Source organism: Gadus morhua, chromosome 12 (assembly GCF_902167405.1).
Source record: "Gadus morhua chromosome 12, gadMor3.0, whole genome shotgun sequence".
NCBI classification, from domain to species: Eukaryota; Metazoa; Chordata; class Actinopteri; order Gadiformes; family Gadidae; genus Gadus; species Gadus morhua.
Window position 1 is genome coordinate 4,449,893 of NC_044059.1, and position 13,003 is coordinate 4,462,895.

Sequence of the window (13,003 nt, forward strand, 5' to 3'; positions counted from 1 at the left end):
CGATGCGCCCTGTTGTCAGTTCCATTTCGACGGCGTTGCTATAGTCGAGGCGGTGCTTAGAGGTGACCGAACGAAGAATAATACGAACTCTAGAGTATCAAAACCAAGCGCGCCCAGGACCCGGGCGGTCCCGTTTCAGGTTAAAGCGACCCGTTGTCTTTTAGCCTCGTCTTTGGGCATCGCAGGACCACTGGAGGAGAGGACATGGCCGATACTCTGAGGAGACTTGTGAACATATCTGCCTATGGTGTTTTACAGGAAAAACTTGAGAGCTGGTTCAGGGACTACCATGTAAGTCATGAATAAGTAACCACTGACCTAAATCTGACCAAGCCACTTCATCGCGGCTGGACACGGGCACCTGAAAGCCGACACATTTTGGCACTCTCGAATATAGCTCCAACCACCATGTGAAAGTGAAATGTACTTTTTTCTCAGTTAAGTCTCTTTGAATTTAGGCTGACTATTTGAAGGCTGCATACTAAATGTTCTTCAATTTTGTAACTTAATAATAATACAGGTTGCTATTCCAACATATGGAATTCAGAAACATTTAAAACTGCACTTTTCGAAGGCACAGTAAAGCACTTGATTGCATTGATTTGCGCTGCAAAGTTTGGTTGCTATGGACCCCATGGCAACCACCGTAGCATGGGTCCTATGGTTACCGGTGGCCCCTCTTCCTGCAAATCAGTTCCTGCAAAAATATCGTGGAGTCTAGCCCACTACCTGTAGAATTGTGTTGCACTTTTAAAATGTATATCTTTTTTTACACATTATAATCAGAATATTTATATACATATAATATTTATATATAATAAAACAAAAAAGCAAAATTATCCCTTCTTATTGCATGCAATATGTTTCAGAGCGAATTCAAAACATAAACTAGACGTTAACAAACATGCTACTTATGTGCTGCCTTTATTCCTCCGCTCAGGTGATTTCCTGTGACCAGAACCTGAACCGCTGCTGTGAGTTGATTGAGCTCACCGCTAAGATCCAGGGACAACTCTTCACCATCCTCAACTTTGCTGCTGCAGAAGGTAAATATTATCCTCATTCCCCATCCTTCCCATCCCTTATATCCCATCTGGGATTAATAAAGTCCATCTTATAATAATAATTATCCCAAAAGGAAGTTTTTTCTAGAAGAAAAATATATTAGATAATAAGTAATAGTTCATTTGGTGAGGGGTGTATGTCAAAAGGTTCTGGGTTTCGTACACAAACCCCAATGTCCTACCTTCCTGTAGGCACCACCATTCAAAACCCCTACTAGCTCCTTAAGGACATGTTTCTAAATGACTGAAGAGTAAATAGTAAAAAATAGGGGGTTAACATAGGGGCCTGGATAACACCTGTGCACCCACCTGTACACAACCTCAGCACTGTACCATTGAATTCCATCATATGAACAAGCGTCCGCAGTCTCTAACAATTGTCTCTGTGTTCCAGGGGGTCACTATGCGGGCGTGGACACTCTTAAAACACGCCTCCTCCCATGGCTGGGGACATGCTTCTCCATGGCTCGGCCCGCCGTCAGCGACGACACCAGCCTGCAGCTCATGCAGGTGACCTCAGGCAATCAGCATCCATGACACTATTATTGGTATTATTATTACAGAATTCTTAATATTAATTATTATGTTTAGAGTAATGACAGTTTGAGCTGGCTTAAATGTTTAGAGTCCCCATGGTATAAATGGTTGAATCTATGTGTGTGTGTGTGTGTGTGTGTGTGTGTGTGTGTGTGTGTGTGTGTGTGTGTGTGTGTGTGTGTGTGTGTGTGTGTGTGTGTGTGTGCTTGCATGCATGCGTGTGTGTGTATGTATAAGGACTCTGCCCTGAAGGAGAAGAAGATCAGGGAGCTCTCCATGTCCCATGACAACAACATGCAGAAGATGGAGACCCAGCTGTGCTCCACCCGCCTGCAGCTGGACTCCGTCAAGTCAGAGTGAGTCTGGTCTGCCTACCCAGTAACTCGTATGAAGTGCTCCTAATCACACAGATTGACCACTCCTGCATGGTCCTTTATGGTGGCTTTATGAATATGCTCCTGAATAATCATTGAGGTTCAAATATAATGTCCGTACGTAATAAGGACAAAATAACACTTTATTAAGATTCCGATCGTAAATGGATTTGGGATATGTTTTGTATGATAACGAGTTGGAACGTTCGTTTTGGAGCACAAAAAACACATAAAGACGCATTCTTCAGTTGGCTGTTTTTAGCCGATTCTATCAAAATGCTATAAACTTGCAACGATAGGGGCAGGTGTTATGGTAAAAACTAAATCGCTATTTTAAACCACTTAAAAGGCTAAAAGTAGCCCGACACTTCTTTGGTAAAATTAAAAGTCCTTTTTAATTAACAATCAGTACACTTACAAAGTTATCAATGCCTTGTTTTATATGTTAAGACCCTTATTATACTACCAAAGAAGTGTCAGGCTACTTTTAGCCTTTTAAGTGGTTTAAAAAAGCGATTTAGTTTTTACCATAACACCTGCCCCTATCGTTCCAAGTTTATAGCGTTTTGGTAGAATCAGCTAAAAACAGCCAACTTAAGGATGCGTCTATACAGGCTTTTTTGCTCCCAAACGAGCGTTCCAACTCGTTATCATATCAAACATATCCCAGATCCATTTTACACCGGATTTGTCCTTTATTAAACCTCCAAGAGAAATCCTGGTAACTCCAGCATCCCTATTCATAGCAATAGCTGCGATGTAATCACGGGTGATTGGATGGATTGTAGCTTTTCTGCGTGTGTTTGATCAATGAAGGGCCCTGTGGGGCCCTAAAGCCGTCCCCACGTTCACCTTGATATGGTCCCTGTGTTCAGGCTGGCTGACGTGCAGCTGGAGCTGGACAACACCAAGGACAAGTCAGCCACCACTCTATTGGCCACAGAGGATGAGATCCTGCAGCTGAGGGCAGAGTATGTTTAGAGTAGTATAGACAACCATGTGTTCACTTTGTTAAGGCTAATCAATATGACAACCGGTGGTTAAAATAGGAATCCTTTAAGAGCTCCTCATATCCAGCAGTGTTTTTCCGTGTGGTTCAGCATGCGGGCGGCCCATGAACAGCTGGAGGTCTACAGGAGGAAGGTGGAGGTTGTGGACGAGTACGAGAGACAGGTCCGCCTGCTGAGAGAGGAGGTCTCCTACCTCACCTCAGAGAAGAGCCTGCTGCAGGAGAGGTGGCCACAAGCATTCACAAAACACATACAGACATATGTGCACGCATACACACACGCACACGTGCATTTGACAATCCAATCAGATCCTTATCTATACTGATACCTCTCTCTCTCTCTCTCTCTCTCTCTCTCTCTCTCTCTCTCTCTCTCTCTCTCTCTCTCTCTCTCTCTCTCTCTCTTCCTCTCTCTCTCTGTCTCTCTCTCTCTCTCTCTCTCTCTCTCTCTCTCTCTTTCTCTCTCTCTCTCTGTCTCTCTCTCTCTCTCTCTCTCTCTCTCTCTCTCTCTCTCTCTCTCTCTCTCTCTTTCTCTCTCTCTCTCTCTCTCTCTCTCAGGTTGAGCAGGAGCCGCTCGTCCAGCCCGCTGCCCAGGCGGCCCTCCAGCCCCCTGAGGTCTGAGTCTCCCACACGCGCCCAACTGACCCAGTCCTCCCGCCATGCCCGCCTGCTGTCGCGCTTCAGCGACCTCTATGCCGTGGAGCGGCTGGAGGCCCAGAGCCTGCTGCGGCGCTACGTCGATGACCTCACCATGGTCCAGAAGATAATATACATCGCTGCCGTGGTAACCGCTCAAATCCCCCATCGCCTCCACTATTCAGACATTGTTAAATGCGCAACACGACACGTTGCAACATGTGATGGGGCTTTTATTTAGACACGTGTCATGTAAGCATGTTGATTTCATCCAAAGTGTCTGCTAAGCCATGAAGGAGCAGGTAGGGAGATGGATATTTTGCTCAAGGATCAAGCTCGGCTGGGGTCGAACCTCCTAGCCGCTGAACAACAAGCGATGAAATATACAATAATATAAATGTTACTTTGTGGATATTTCCATTGCCGTCTCAGGGGTCCTTCCAGACGGCGAAGCTAGCCTACAGACAGTTCAAGCTGCGTGTGAGGAAGACCCTGTCCTCGTCTCACATGGGTCCAGAGACCCTGGAGGATGCAGCCGTGGACTATATCGTCCGCAACATGGATCTGTACGATGTCCAGGCCAGTGTCAACGTACGTCTGATAAAAAAAGATAGAGTTTTTTTTTTTTTTCATAGATCTTAGATCATTTTTATTATCATCCATTGTGTCAGTTTCCCAAGATGCAATTTACATTTTTTGTGGTTCATTCATTTGATAAATATCTAAATCCTTGTTCATTCTTTTTTTGGCTTATTTTCCCCCACGATGTCAATGACTATAGGTCTTTTCTAACCCTATTTTCAATGTATTAATTATTTGGTTATTGATTAGTTTTTTACTATGAGCATTACCAGGATGTGATTAATGACCCAATCTTCCTCGTTTATTGTCCCCCCCCCCCCCCCCAGGACGTGATCAACGCCATGAACGTGAACCCACGGATCTCCTTCCCTCCGGAGGTGGACTTCGCCCTTGTCAGCAGCCTGATCAGGGAGACCTGCAGGGTGGCCTTCGCCATGCAGACCCTGGACCCCCCCCTGGACCTGGCCTTCTCCAGTGATGGGGAGCTCTTCAATGACAACAAGTAAATCTGATCTACAATCTGAGCTCAGACGCCGATATAGATACATTAGTGATGGATGGTCATGAAGATCTTGATACTGTCAATGTTCCCAGCTACGAAGGGAAAGAGAGTTGAATGCAGTACATTCACATGCAGGAAAGAGAACCCGATTGTAAACCGATTTCCTAACATCATGTAAACACCCATGTAGACTTTGGGCTCAGGTCCTTCTACACACACTGGTTCACTGTGCCCCCCCGCCTCTGTCCCGTGTGACAACAGGTATCGCCGTAGCTACGACTCTGAGTTTGCGGCGCCGCTGGTGCTGTATCACGTGTGGCCCGCCTTGATGGAGGGGGACATCGCCCTCATCAAGGGAGAGGCCGTGACCCACAGAGGAGCTCTGGTACGCACAGACAACCCCCTCGCTCTACATGACCATGTCCCTGATACCCACCCAGATACCACCGCACACCCTTTCTCCTCACTTTGCAACGTGTACTATTTTTTATGTTTTTTTTTTATGTTGCCATGGTGACACGCTCCTGCAGTGGAAGAGCCGAAGCCGCAGCAGCAGCCCGGTGCGCTCCCGCTCCCTGAGTCCGTCACGAGCAGTGGTTAGTCCCTGTGCACGGCCATACACGCTGACCAGCGCCAGGTTTTCAATGATTTAGCACTGGAAATTTTTACCCAGAGAGACTTCCAGTGAATCCAGCTACACGTCGATATGGAGAAGGTAGGGGTTAGGGCATCTCGTGCAAGGATGCCTACAGGCTGTGGAAGTTGGGGATTGAACCCTGTACCTTTTGGTCTGTGATCGAACATCCTAGAGACAATCATGCATTATCAGATCGTGTATTGTATAGGACCTTGTTGTCCGTCATGCTACTGAGTGGAGAGGAGGACTCAACGATTTGCGATTGAGCGCTCTGCTTTGTTTTAGTGATATATGATATTGTACATTAAGTTAAGAGAATGTTATCACTCTCTATTCTCTCTGCCACACAAAATGCCTCGTCTCCCCTGGCCCGAAGGGTAAGTGCTGATTGGTGTGCAGGTTTGGTGTATTTGTTGGATTTTAATGGGAAAAATATATATATTTTCTCATCATGGTCTGTCCGTCTCTTTCTGTTTTTCAGACCTTTAACAGCGTCCGAAGCAAATCCCCGGGCCGCCTGTCGGCTAGTTGGCTGTAGACCACGCACAAGACGCACAAGAGACGCACAAGAACATGCACCAGATGCACCCAAGCGTGCACAAGATGCATGCAAGAAGTAAAAGCAAGTTGGATTTCAACATAATGGAGCTCTAATGGGATTTGTATTGAATTTGTATCGGTTGGTGCTCAAAGTCAAAAGTTTATTCCGAAGTACGCAACATCAGTACTTCAGAAGAGTTTACATGGTAGAATACAGCAATATGTTAAATAAAGGCAACATGACATGAGAATTAAGTTTTTGATTTATCGGTTGATTTCCCCATATACAACAAAGCATGTTAAATGCAAAAACGGTGTACTGTAAACTAAACCTAAATTACAACTTAACGTTATCCCTTGAAAACACAAAGGTTTTGTGATTGTGTCACCGTCCTTAGGGGGCGGGTCAACCAAATCCAACCAATCAAGAAAAACATTTGGGACCCCTCAATTACTACCTTATTTGATAGTTATCATTAGGAGGCGGTAGGTTCTTCCACTATGCCCATTGACAGCTTTGACGATCCAATCAAAATTATAGAAAGGATTGAATATTCAATTCAAAGGAAGTTACATTCTCAAAGCTCTTCAAGTCCTCTATACCGTCCGCCATGGTTATTCCATCCTACCATACAAATCAGCTACAATATAAAGATGATCTATCAACATATATCGTTTGTATCCTTTTAGATGTTTGATTATTTTCTTAATTGTTTAATAGAGGTGTTTGCGAATTAATATGAATAACAATATTATGTTTCAACCTGCAAATGAGCCCTTTTCTAGTCTGAAGAATCATTGAAACTGGCGAAACGTTCTCTCTCTCTATCTCCCTCCTTCCCTTCGACCGGTGCTCAGTATACTTTATGGTGGGTAAAGTAGGTTTACTTGTAGAAATACTTGACTGATAATATATTCAAAACGTTATATTAGTGTATTTAAAATAAGACTCAGAAACGTCATGTTTTGGTGCTGTGGATTTGAATGATATCGTTAATCATAAATAGGCCTCACATTTTTCTAGTTGATTAAATCTGAAGTTGATAGAGATTGATAACTTATATTATGTCAATTTCTTTGATATTAAGTACTTTGAATTATTTGTATTCATGATCATTTTTTGAATCGTAGGCCGAACTTGACGGTAACAAATTGTATAGCCATTAATAGTCATTAACATTTTAACATAATTCATATTTTAACAACTTCGAAGGTCAGCATAGTTCACTGTGCCTTGTATGCCTTGTGCTGTAAGTCTTTTTTGAGAAATAAACTTTTTAAAAACACACTTTTACGTTGATAAGTCCTTCGTTTTATGTTATATTTTTCCATTTCGAACGCTGGCATGTTGAGTTCGCTCCACATCGTCTGTCTGCACTGCGAACCTGTCAGCACAGCACAAGAGGGTGCTGTTGCAGCACATAACACGTCTGCGTGTGTGACACAGCAAAACCGCCTCAATGCAAATTAGGCATTCGTCTCCTCACGTACACAGGCCCGCATTAACCTGCCATTGGGCCCTGGGGCTGAGAGGTTTCTTAGGCCCCCTGAGAGGGGATCTTACATGATGTGTAAATTATTTTCCGACATTTTGCTGTTGTCGACTGTGGCTGTGTTGTCAAGTGGCCACTGGGCCCCCTTTTTTCTTGCCTCATGATAGGCCTCTGATCTTTGTAAGCCCCAAGCAAAAAATCACATTGTCTTGGGCCTACGCTGATCTTTACATACACATAGCTTGATTAAAGTAAACCCAAAATTAATGAAAGCAATCAAGCGGCGATGACCTTCTTTTTGTGTTCAAACCGTATAGATTAAAATCTTTTTAACCTATTTGATCTATTAGCAGCAAAAAAAAGATCTAAGCTAAATCTCTTATACACCACAGTATCGACGCCCCCAACCCGAGCGTTTCGTCTTTGATTAAAAGCTATTCTTCTGTTAATGAGGTTGTATTGTGTTTGTTAATCACCGTCGATTATGGACGGTACAGTTAAAGCGTTTGCTTATTTTCAGTTGATTGGACGTTCATATACAAAAAAAACTCAAACTAATATTATGTGTGAAGAGTGTGCCTCTAGGCTACTTCATAGGCTTTTGATTTGACAGATTGGGAAACCATAATCATCATTTCAAAACACGCCCGTTAGGAAAATCAATAAATGTCCTGATGCATCCACTAGTAAGTCAGACTCTGCATCGGCCTGTGAAACCATTTGGCTCTTAAAAGATGAGGCCTACATGATTTATACTTGATTCGTTCAACTTGACTGGAGCGCATTGCTATTTGACCACACAAGGGAGTAGGACGGGGTCCATTCCTGACAACTCCATACGGAACCAAACTGCGTAACTATATCCGGTTCTGCTGTTCCTATGAGATACAAACATTCACTTTGGTTGTTTATTTTGACGACCAAACTATCCACTGGGCGCCATCAACTTTTATCTCTCCACTTTTATAGAACACTTGCCAATATTATGCGAGCACACACGCGCACACTCACACACACACACACACACAGGCAAGCATGCACACAAAAACACACAGGCGCACACACACACACACACACACACACACACAGACACACACACACACACACACACACACACACACACAGGCACGCATGCACACAAAAACACACAGGCGCACACACACACACACACACACACACACACACACGCACGGTTGGCTGAAAAAAAAGCTCTAAATGAAATTAGTTTCGAGCACAAGGAGTTAACTGAACTTCTAGCTGTGAGCTACAATTATAACACCAAGTGTTTGATTGTTGAAGAATGCTGTCATTTATTGGCTCTTAACCAACCCTTGAAGTAGGCATCACTCTTCTGGGTTCCTTCTCAAGGCCTCCTTGTCCTTAGACGGTTTAGGGTTAGCCAGGGCAGTATAATAAGGGCCTGTGAAGCCCTTTGAGGCTGTTGCTTTGATAAAGGGCTATAGAGATACAATGGACTTGATTTGACTTGACTTGATGGCTGGCATCATAACCTGGCCTACTCATTTTACATCTTCAAGCAGACTTAAAAACAAAGAGAGAGATAGATTTTGAATGATGAACTGATGGCAGACTGTCAACAGAGGTGAAGATATTGGGTTTGGAGGAGAGGTTCTTGTTATCGTTGGACGCACCTGCAATACAGTATGAGAACATTTTAAAGGGGGCATATTATACCACCAGGTGTGAGTGTGATTAGCCTTACAAGACGTTTCGAAAATCGGCCCCACATGATATCACTAGTGGGCGTGTCCACCTAGATCTGTGCTGGATAGATGAGCAACGTTGACTTCAGTCCACTGGGTAGGCTGGTAGACTGATCTATCCAGCACAGATCTAGGTGGACACGCCCACTAGTGATGTCATATGGGGCCGATATTCGAAACGGCTTGTAAGGCTAATCACACTCACACCTGGTGGTATAATATGTCCCCTTTAAGATCTTTAACAGAGGATCAGGTCCCAGAACGTCATCAGAACACTTGGAACATGGCCACGTTTCCTCTCCAGTCTCCACATCTTCCTCAGAGCACTGGGCTCTGGCTGGCCTTCATCCTTCCCCTGATCCTCCTCTTCCTCCCTTGTGAAGGAGGAGGAGGAGGAAAGGAGAGGGGTGAGTATTGGACTGTAAATCACTGCTCATGAGGACACAGTTATGGGTCAACGGTTCATACATATTAAGGATGATGAACAAGGACGATTGGAAACAGGGACACAGGAGAGTGTTCAGTGTGGAACCATCCCTGTGCAGATGAGAACCGTCACTGTTTGCGATGTAGCATCGCTGTTTGGGTTGAAACCCCAGCTGAAAGGTTCTTTGTTCGAACCCTAATGTCCACAGTATACCTGTAGGCCATCCCCTGACCCCTACCAGCTCTTTGATGATGATGTATAATGTATGTGAAAGTTGTCTCTGTAAGTCACCCGGGACAAATGCCTCTCCTCAATGATGAAAAAAAGCTCAATTGTAGTTGAGCCCCATCCCCATATTGTGAGAAACTGTCCCAGCCATACCGGATATCTCTGGATGTCTCTCTGTGGCCCGTGGGAGCCTAAAAACACATCTGGACGGAGGAAGGATTTAGACAGATCTTGGAATAAAACATAACGTGAAGTAATCAGAAGAGGAAGAGAGGGAGGGAAATTACACATCAAGTACAGATTGTTGTTTCTCTTTGTGTACTTATTGTAAGTAGTTTTGGATAATTTAACTTCCCACTCCATGTTATCTTGCTGTTCTAGCACAGCGGAGAACCATGGGCCCCAAAGAGCCTTACCTCCTGGGGCCTGGCTGGGCCGCTGGGTGGTCTGAGGGAGAAAGCTTCCAAAGTGCAGTGAAAGCAGATTATCTCAGCTCCAGTGACAAAATACTCCCCCCCCCCTCTCTCTCTCCCTCTCCCTCTCCCTCTCCCTCTCCCTCCTAACTCCATAGTCCAGACGAGTTTAAAGACATAGTTTTGTGTTTGAATTCCATAGAAATAATACCTGTTCTGTCATTCAAAGGCTGATAATTGAATCTGCATTTTGTGCAGAATCAAGCATTAGGCCTCAAGCCTCAATCATCAAGTTTCAAGCATCGAGCAGTGAGCATCGAGAATCGAGCATCAAGCTTTAAACATCAAGCATCAAGCATCAAGCATCAAGCATCAAGTATCAAGTATCAAGCATCAAGCATCAAGCATCAAGCCTCAGGCATCAATCATCCAGCATCAAGTCTCAGGCTTCAAGCTTCAAGCGATGCTTTAGATCCGGGGACCACCGAATACTCACTGGAGCAGTTAATAGAAGAACATCTGGGCGATTTGTTTAACGACAAAAACAGTTGCTGGTTCATGAGTTGGCTATGCAGGACGCCGCGTACATATGCAGGTGTGGGGTCACCGCGGTTAGGGCTCCACAGAGACTGGTGCTAGACGACGCTCGCTGTGCTGCTCTCACAGAAACACGTGCACGTATGCACCCCAACACACACACACTTAGGTCCTGCGTAGCGGCCGATTCGAGAGGAGAAAACCATCCCAACCAATAAAAAATGGAGAGAGTCAGAATGAGAAAGAATCTGACACAGAATGCAAAGATATAATTAGAAAGAACGTAAAAAATAATGAATGAAGCAAAACACGATCAAGAAGAAGAAAGACAGTTAAAGAGCAAAGTACGAGAAAATTATAAAACACGGCAAAATCGAAGGACAAATAAAATGAATGATATTTCATGGATAACAAACCGATTTTTTGAACTTGGAAGAGGAGTGTATTCAATGTGAATGCTTCTTGGTGGATAAGTGTCTGGCGATCTGACTTCCACTAGAGCTCGGCCATTTCTCACTCAACCTGAAACCACCAGACGCCGATTCAGGTCTACAGCACATCTAGTTTATTGCTCTACGGTAGGCTGCCTTGACAGTGGACATGTTTATTATAGCTTGCATAAGAGAGACTTTATTAATGATGCTGCTTTTCTGCCAAAGGCAGAAAGTTCAGACACTGCTCGAGGCTGCTGTCTGACTAACCAGATGGCGTCTCTTCCGTCTGTCAGGAAAGGAAGATTAAGTATTGATATTTCTCTATTCTACTGACCAGATAGTGTCATGGTCAATGGTCAGAACGAAATCCCAGGTAGAAAGACAGGTCAAGTTAAGTCAAGTTTATTTATGTAGTATATTTCACGGGTCTGGCTGAATGTGCTCCACAGACAAAAATAAAACTAAAACAGGATTTCAGAAATATGCATGAAAAACATTTCACATTTGAATTTAAAATAATCAATTAAAGACACATGAAAACATGTTTTAAACGAATGTTAACGTTATTTTAACATAAATATAACATGTTACCTTGATTTAAATGTAGTCAGGGTAGAAGCAAGGCTTAGATCTACAGGAAGACATGCAGGGAGACAGACAGACACAGTATGACAAGTGGATTGACATAGACTCTCTACTTTTGGCTACAACTGCAATCCCATCTCTTTCCACGAGATGGTGCTAATGCGTTTCTGTTATATCAAAAACAGACTCCAATGAATAGCTGGGCGGTAGCCCAATTCATCCTATCCGTCTACGAGTGCTGTAGTTTATGTAGCATCCTCTTTTTTGTCTTTCCCTCCACTTCAATTGTTCTCTGTACAATGCATACAGAACAAAATTATAGAATAAATGTTAAGGTAGGTGTTCTCACAATGACTCACCAATTAAACAGAAGTCATGGATGACATGGAGGACATGGGTGCAATTTATGTGCAATTTATGCTGAAAAGGTATATGACACACACACACACATACAAACACTCAACAATCAATTGACACACCCACACACACAAACACTCAACAGTCAAACAATAAATGGGAGCATCAAATCTTGATTTCCAAACATTATTGCTAATTCATACTGAAAAACCTCCTGTATAATGACACACACACGCACGCACGCGCGCGAGCACGCACGCACACGCACACACACACACACACACACACACACACACACACACACACACACACACACACCAAGAATGACGGATGATAATTGGGCAGATAGATAGGATTGTACCCCTGACGTCGGCTCTATCTGATGGAGCTGTCCTCTGTGTCATGTGACCCGAGCTGTGAAGACTTGTTTATACATGCTGTCACTCACTTACTGGTTCTGCCGAGCCACCTGGCTGTTAAACGAGCCATCTGTCAGCCAATCACAGCCCGGAGAAGGTTGATGCAGACGATAACAACAGCATGACAAACGCATGTGGACTGTGGAATCTAGGTGTTTGTTATCAATATAAACGGTGAATACACAAAGAAAAGGGTGAAAATGTAATTATGAATCAGAATCAGGTGCCAAGTCAAATACATTTAGCGGTCAGAGGAGTTTTTAGTAGGTTGTGTGATATAATTATACTACAGACACAACAACGCAATGTGGACTCATATATGTAACTAATGAAACAGTATATTATTAGGATATGATGAAGAGAAATATACTGCCCATAGAGTAATATACATAGTGTACAAATGAATAAAAACACTAGTAGAAATTAGAAAATGTGTTTTGAATTTAGGGTTGGTGCCATAGGCTCAATAACTCAATAACGGCTTAGTATCTGAACCGATAACAAT

General features: G+C 43.6%; 1 protein-coding gene across 1 annotated transcript; it reads left to right on the forward strand.

Moving 5' to 3' along the window:
* Window positions 1-44: 44 nt before the first annotated feature.
* On the forward strand, window positions 45-7,169 carry spata18 (spermatogenesis associated 18). The gene is made up of 12 exons (XM_030372376.1): window positions 45-291; window positions 941-1,046; window positions 1,459-1,574; window positions 1,839-1,957; window positions 2,851-2,946; window positions 3,076-3,210; window positions 3,543-3,768; window positions 4,053-4,211; window positions 4,529-4,704; window positions 4,966-5,089; window positions 5,235-5,300; window positions 5,823-7,169. Exons 1-12 carry the CDS (start codon window positions 205-207, stop codon window positions 5,877-5,879), a joined length of 1,467 nt encoding a protein of 488 aa, XP_030228236.1. The 5' UTR covers window positions 45-204; the 3' UTR covers window positions 5,880-7,169.
* Window positions 7,170-13,003: the final 5,834 nt, after the last annotated feature.

What these genes read in the sequence shown, in the direction of transcription:
- spata18 (XM_030372376.1), top strand. Translation starts at nt 205, where the DNA reads ATGGCCGATACTCTGAGGAGACTTGTGAACATATCTGCCTATGGTGTT. An exon ending in ATGTCCAGGCCAGTGTCAAC is followed by an intron (nt 4,212 to 4,528) that starts GTACGTCTGATA and finishes CCCCCCCCCCAG; the next exon opens with GACGTGATCAACGCCATGAA. An exon ending in TGAGTCCGTCACGAGCAGTG is followed by an intron (nt 5,301 to 5,822) that starts GTTAGTCCCTGT and finishes TCTGTTTTTCAG; the next exon opens with ACCTTTAACAGCGTCCGAAG.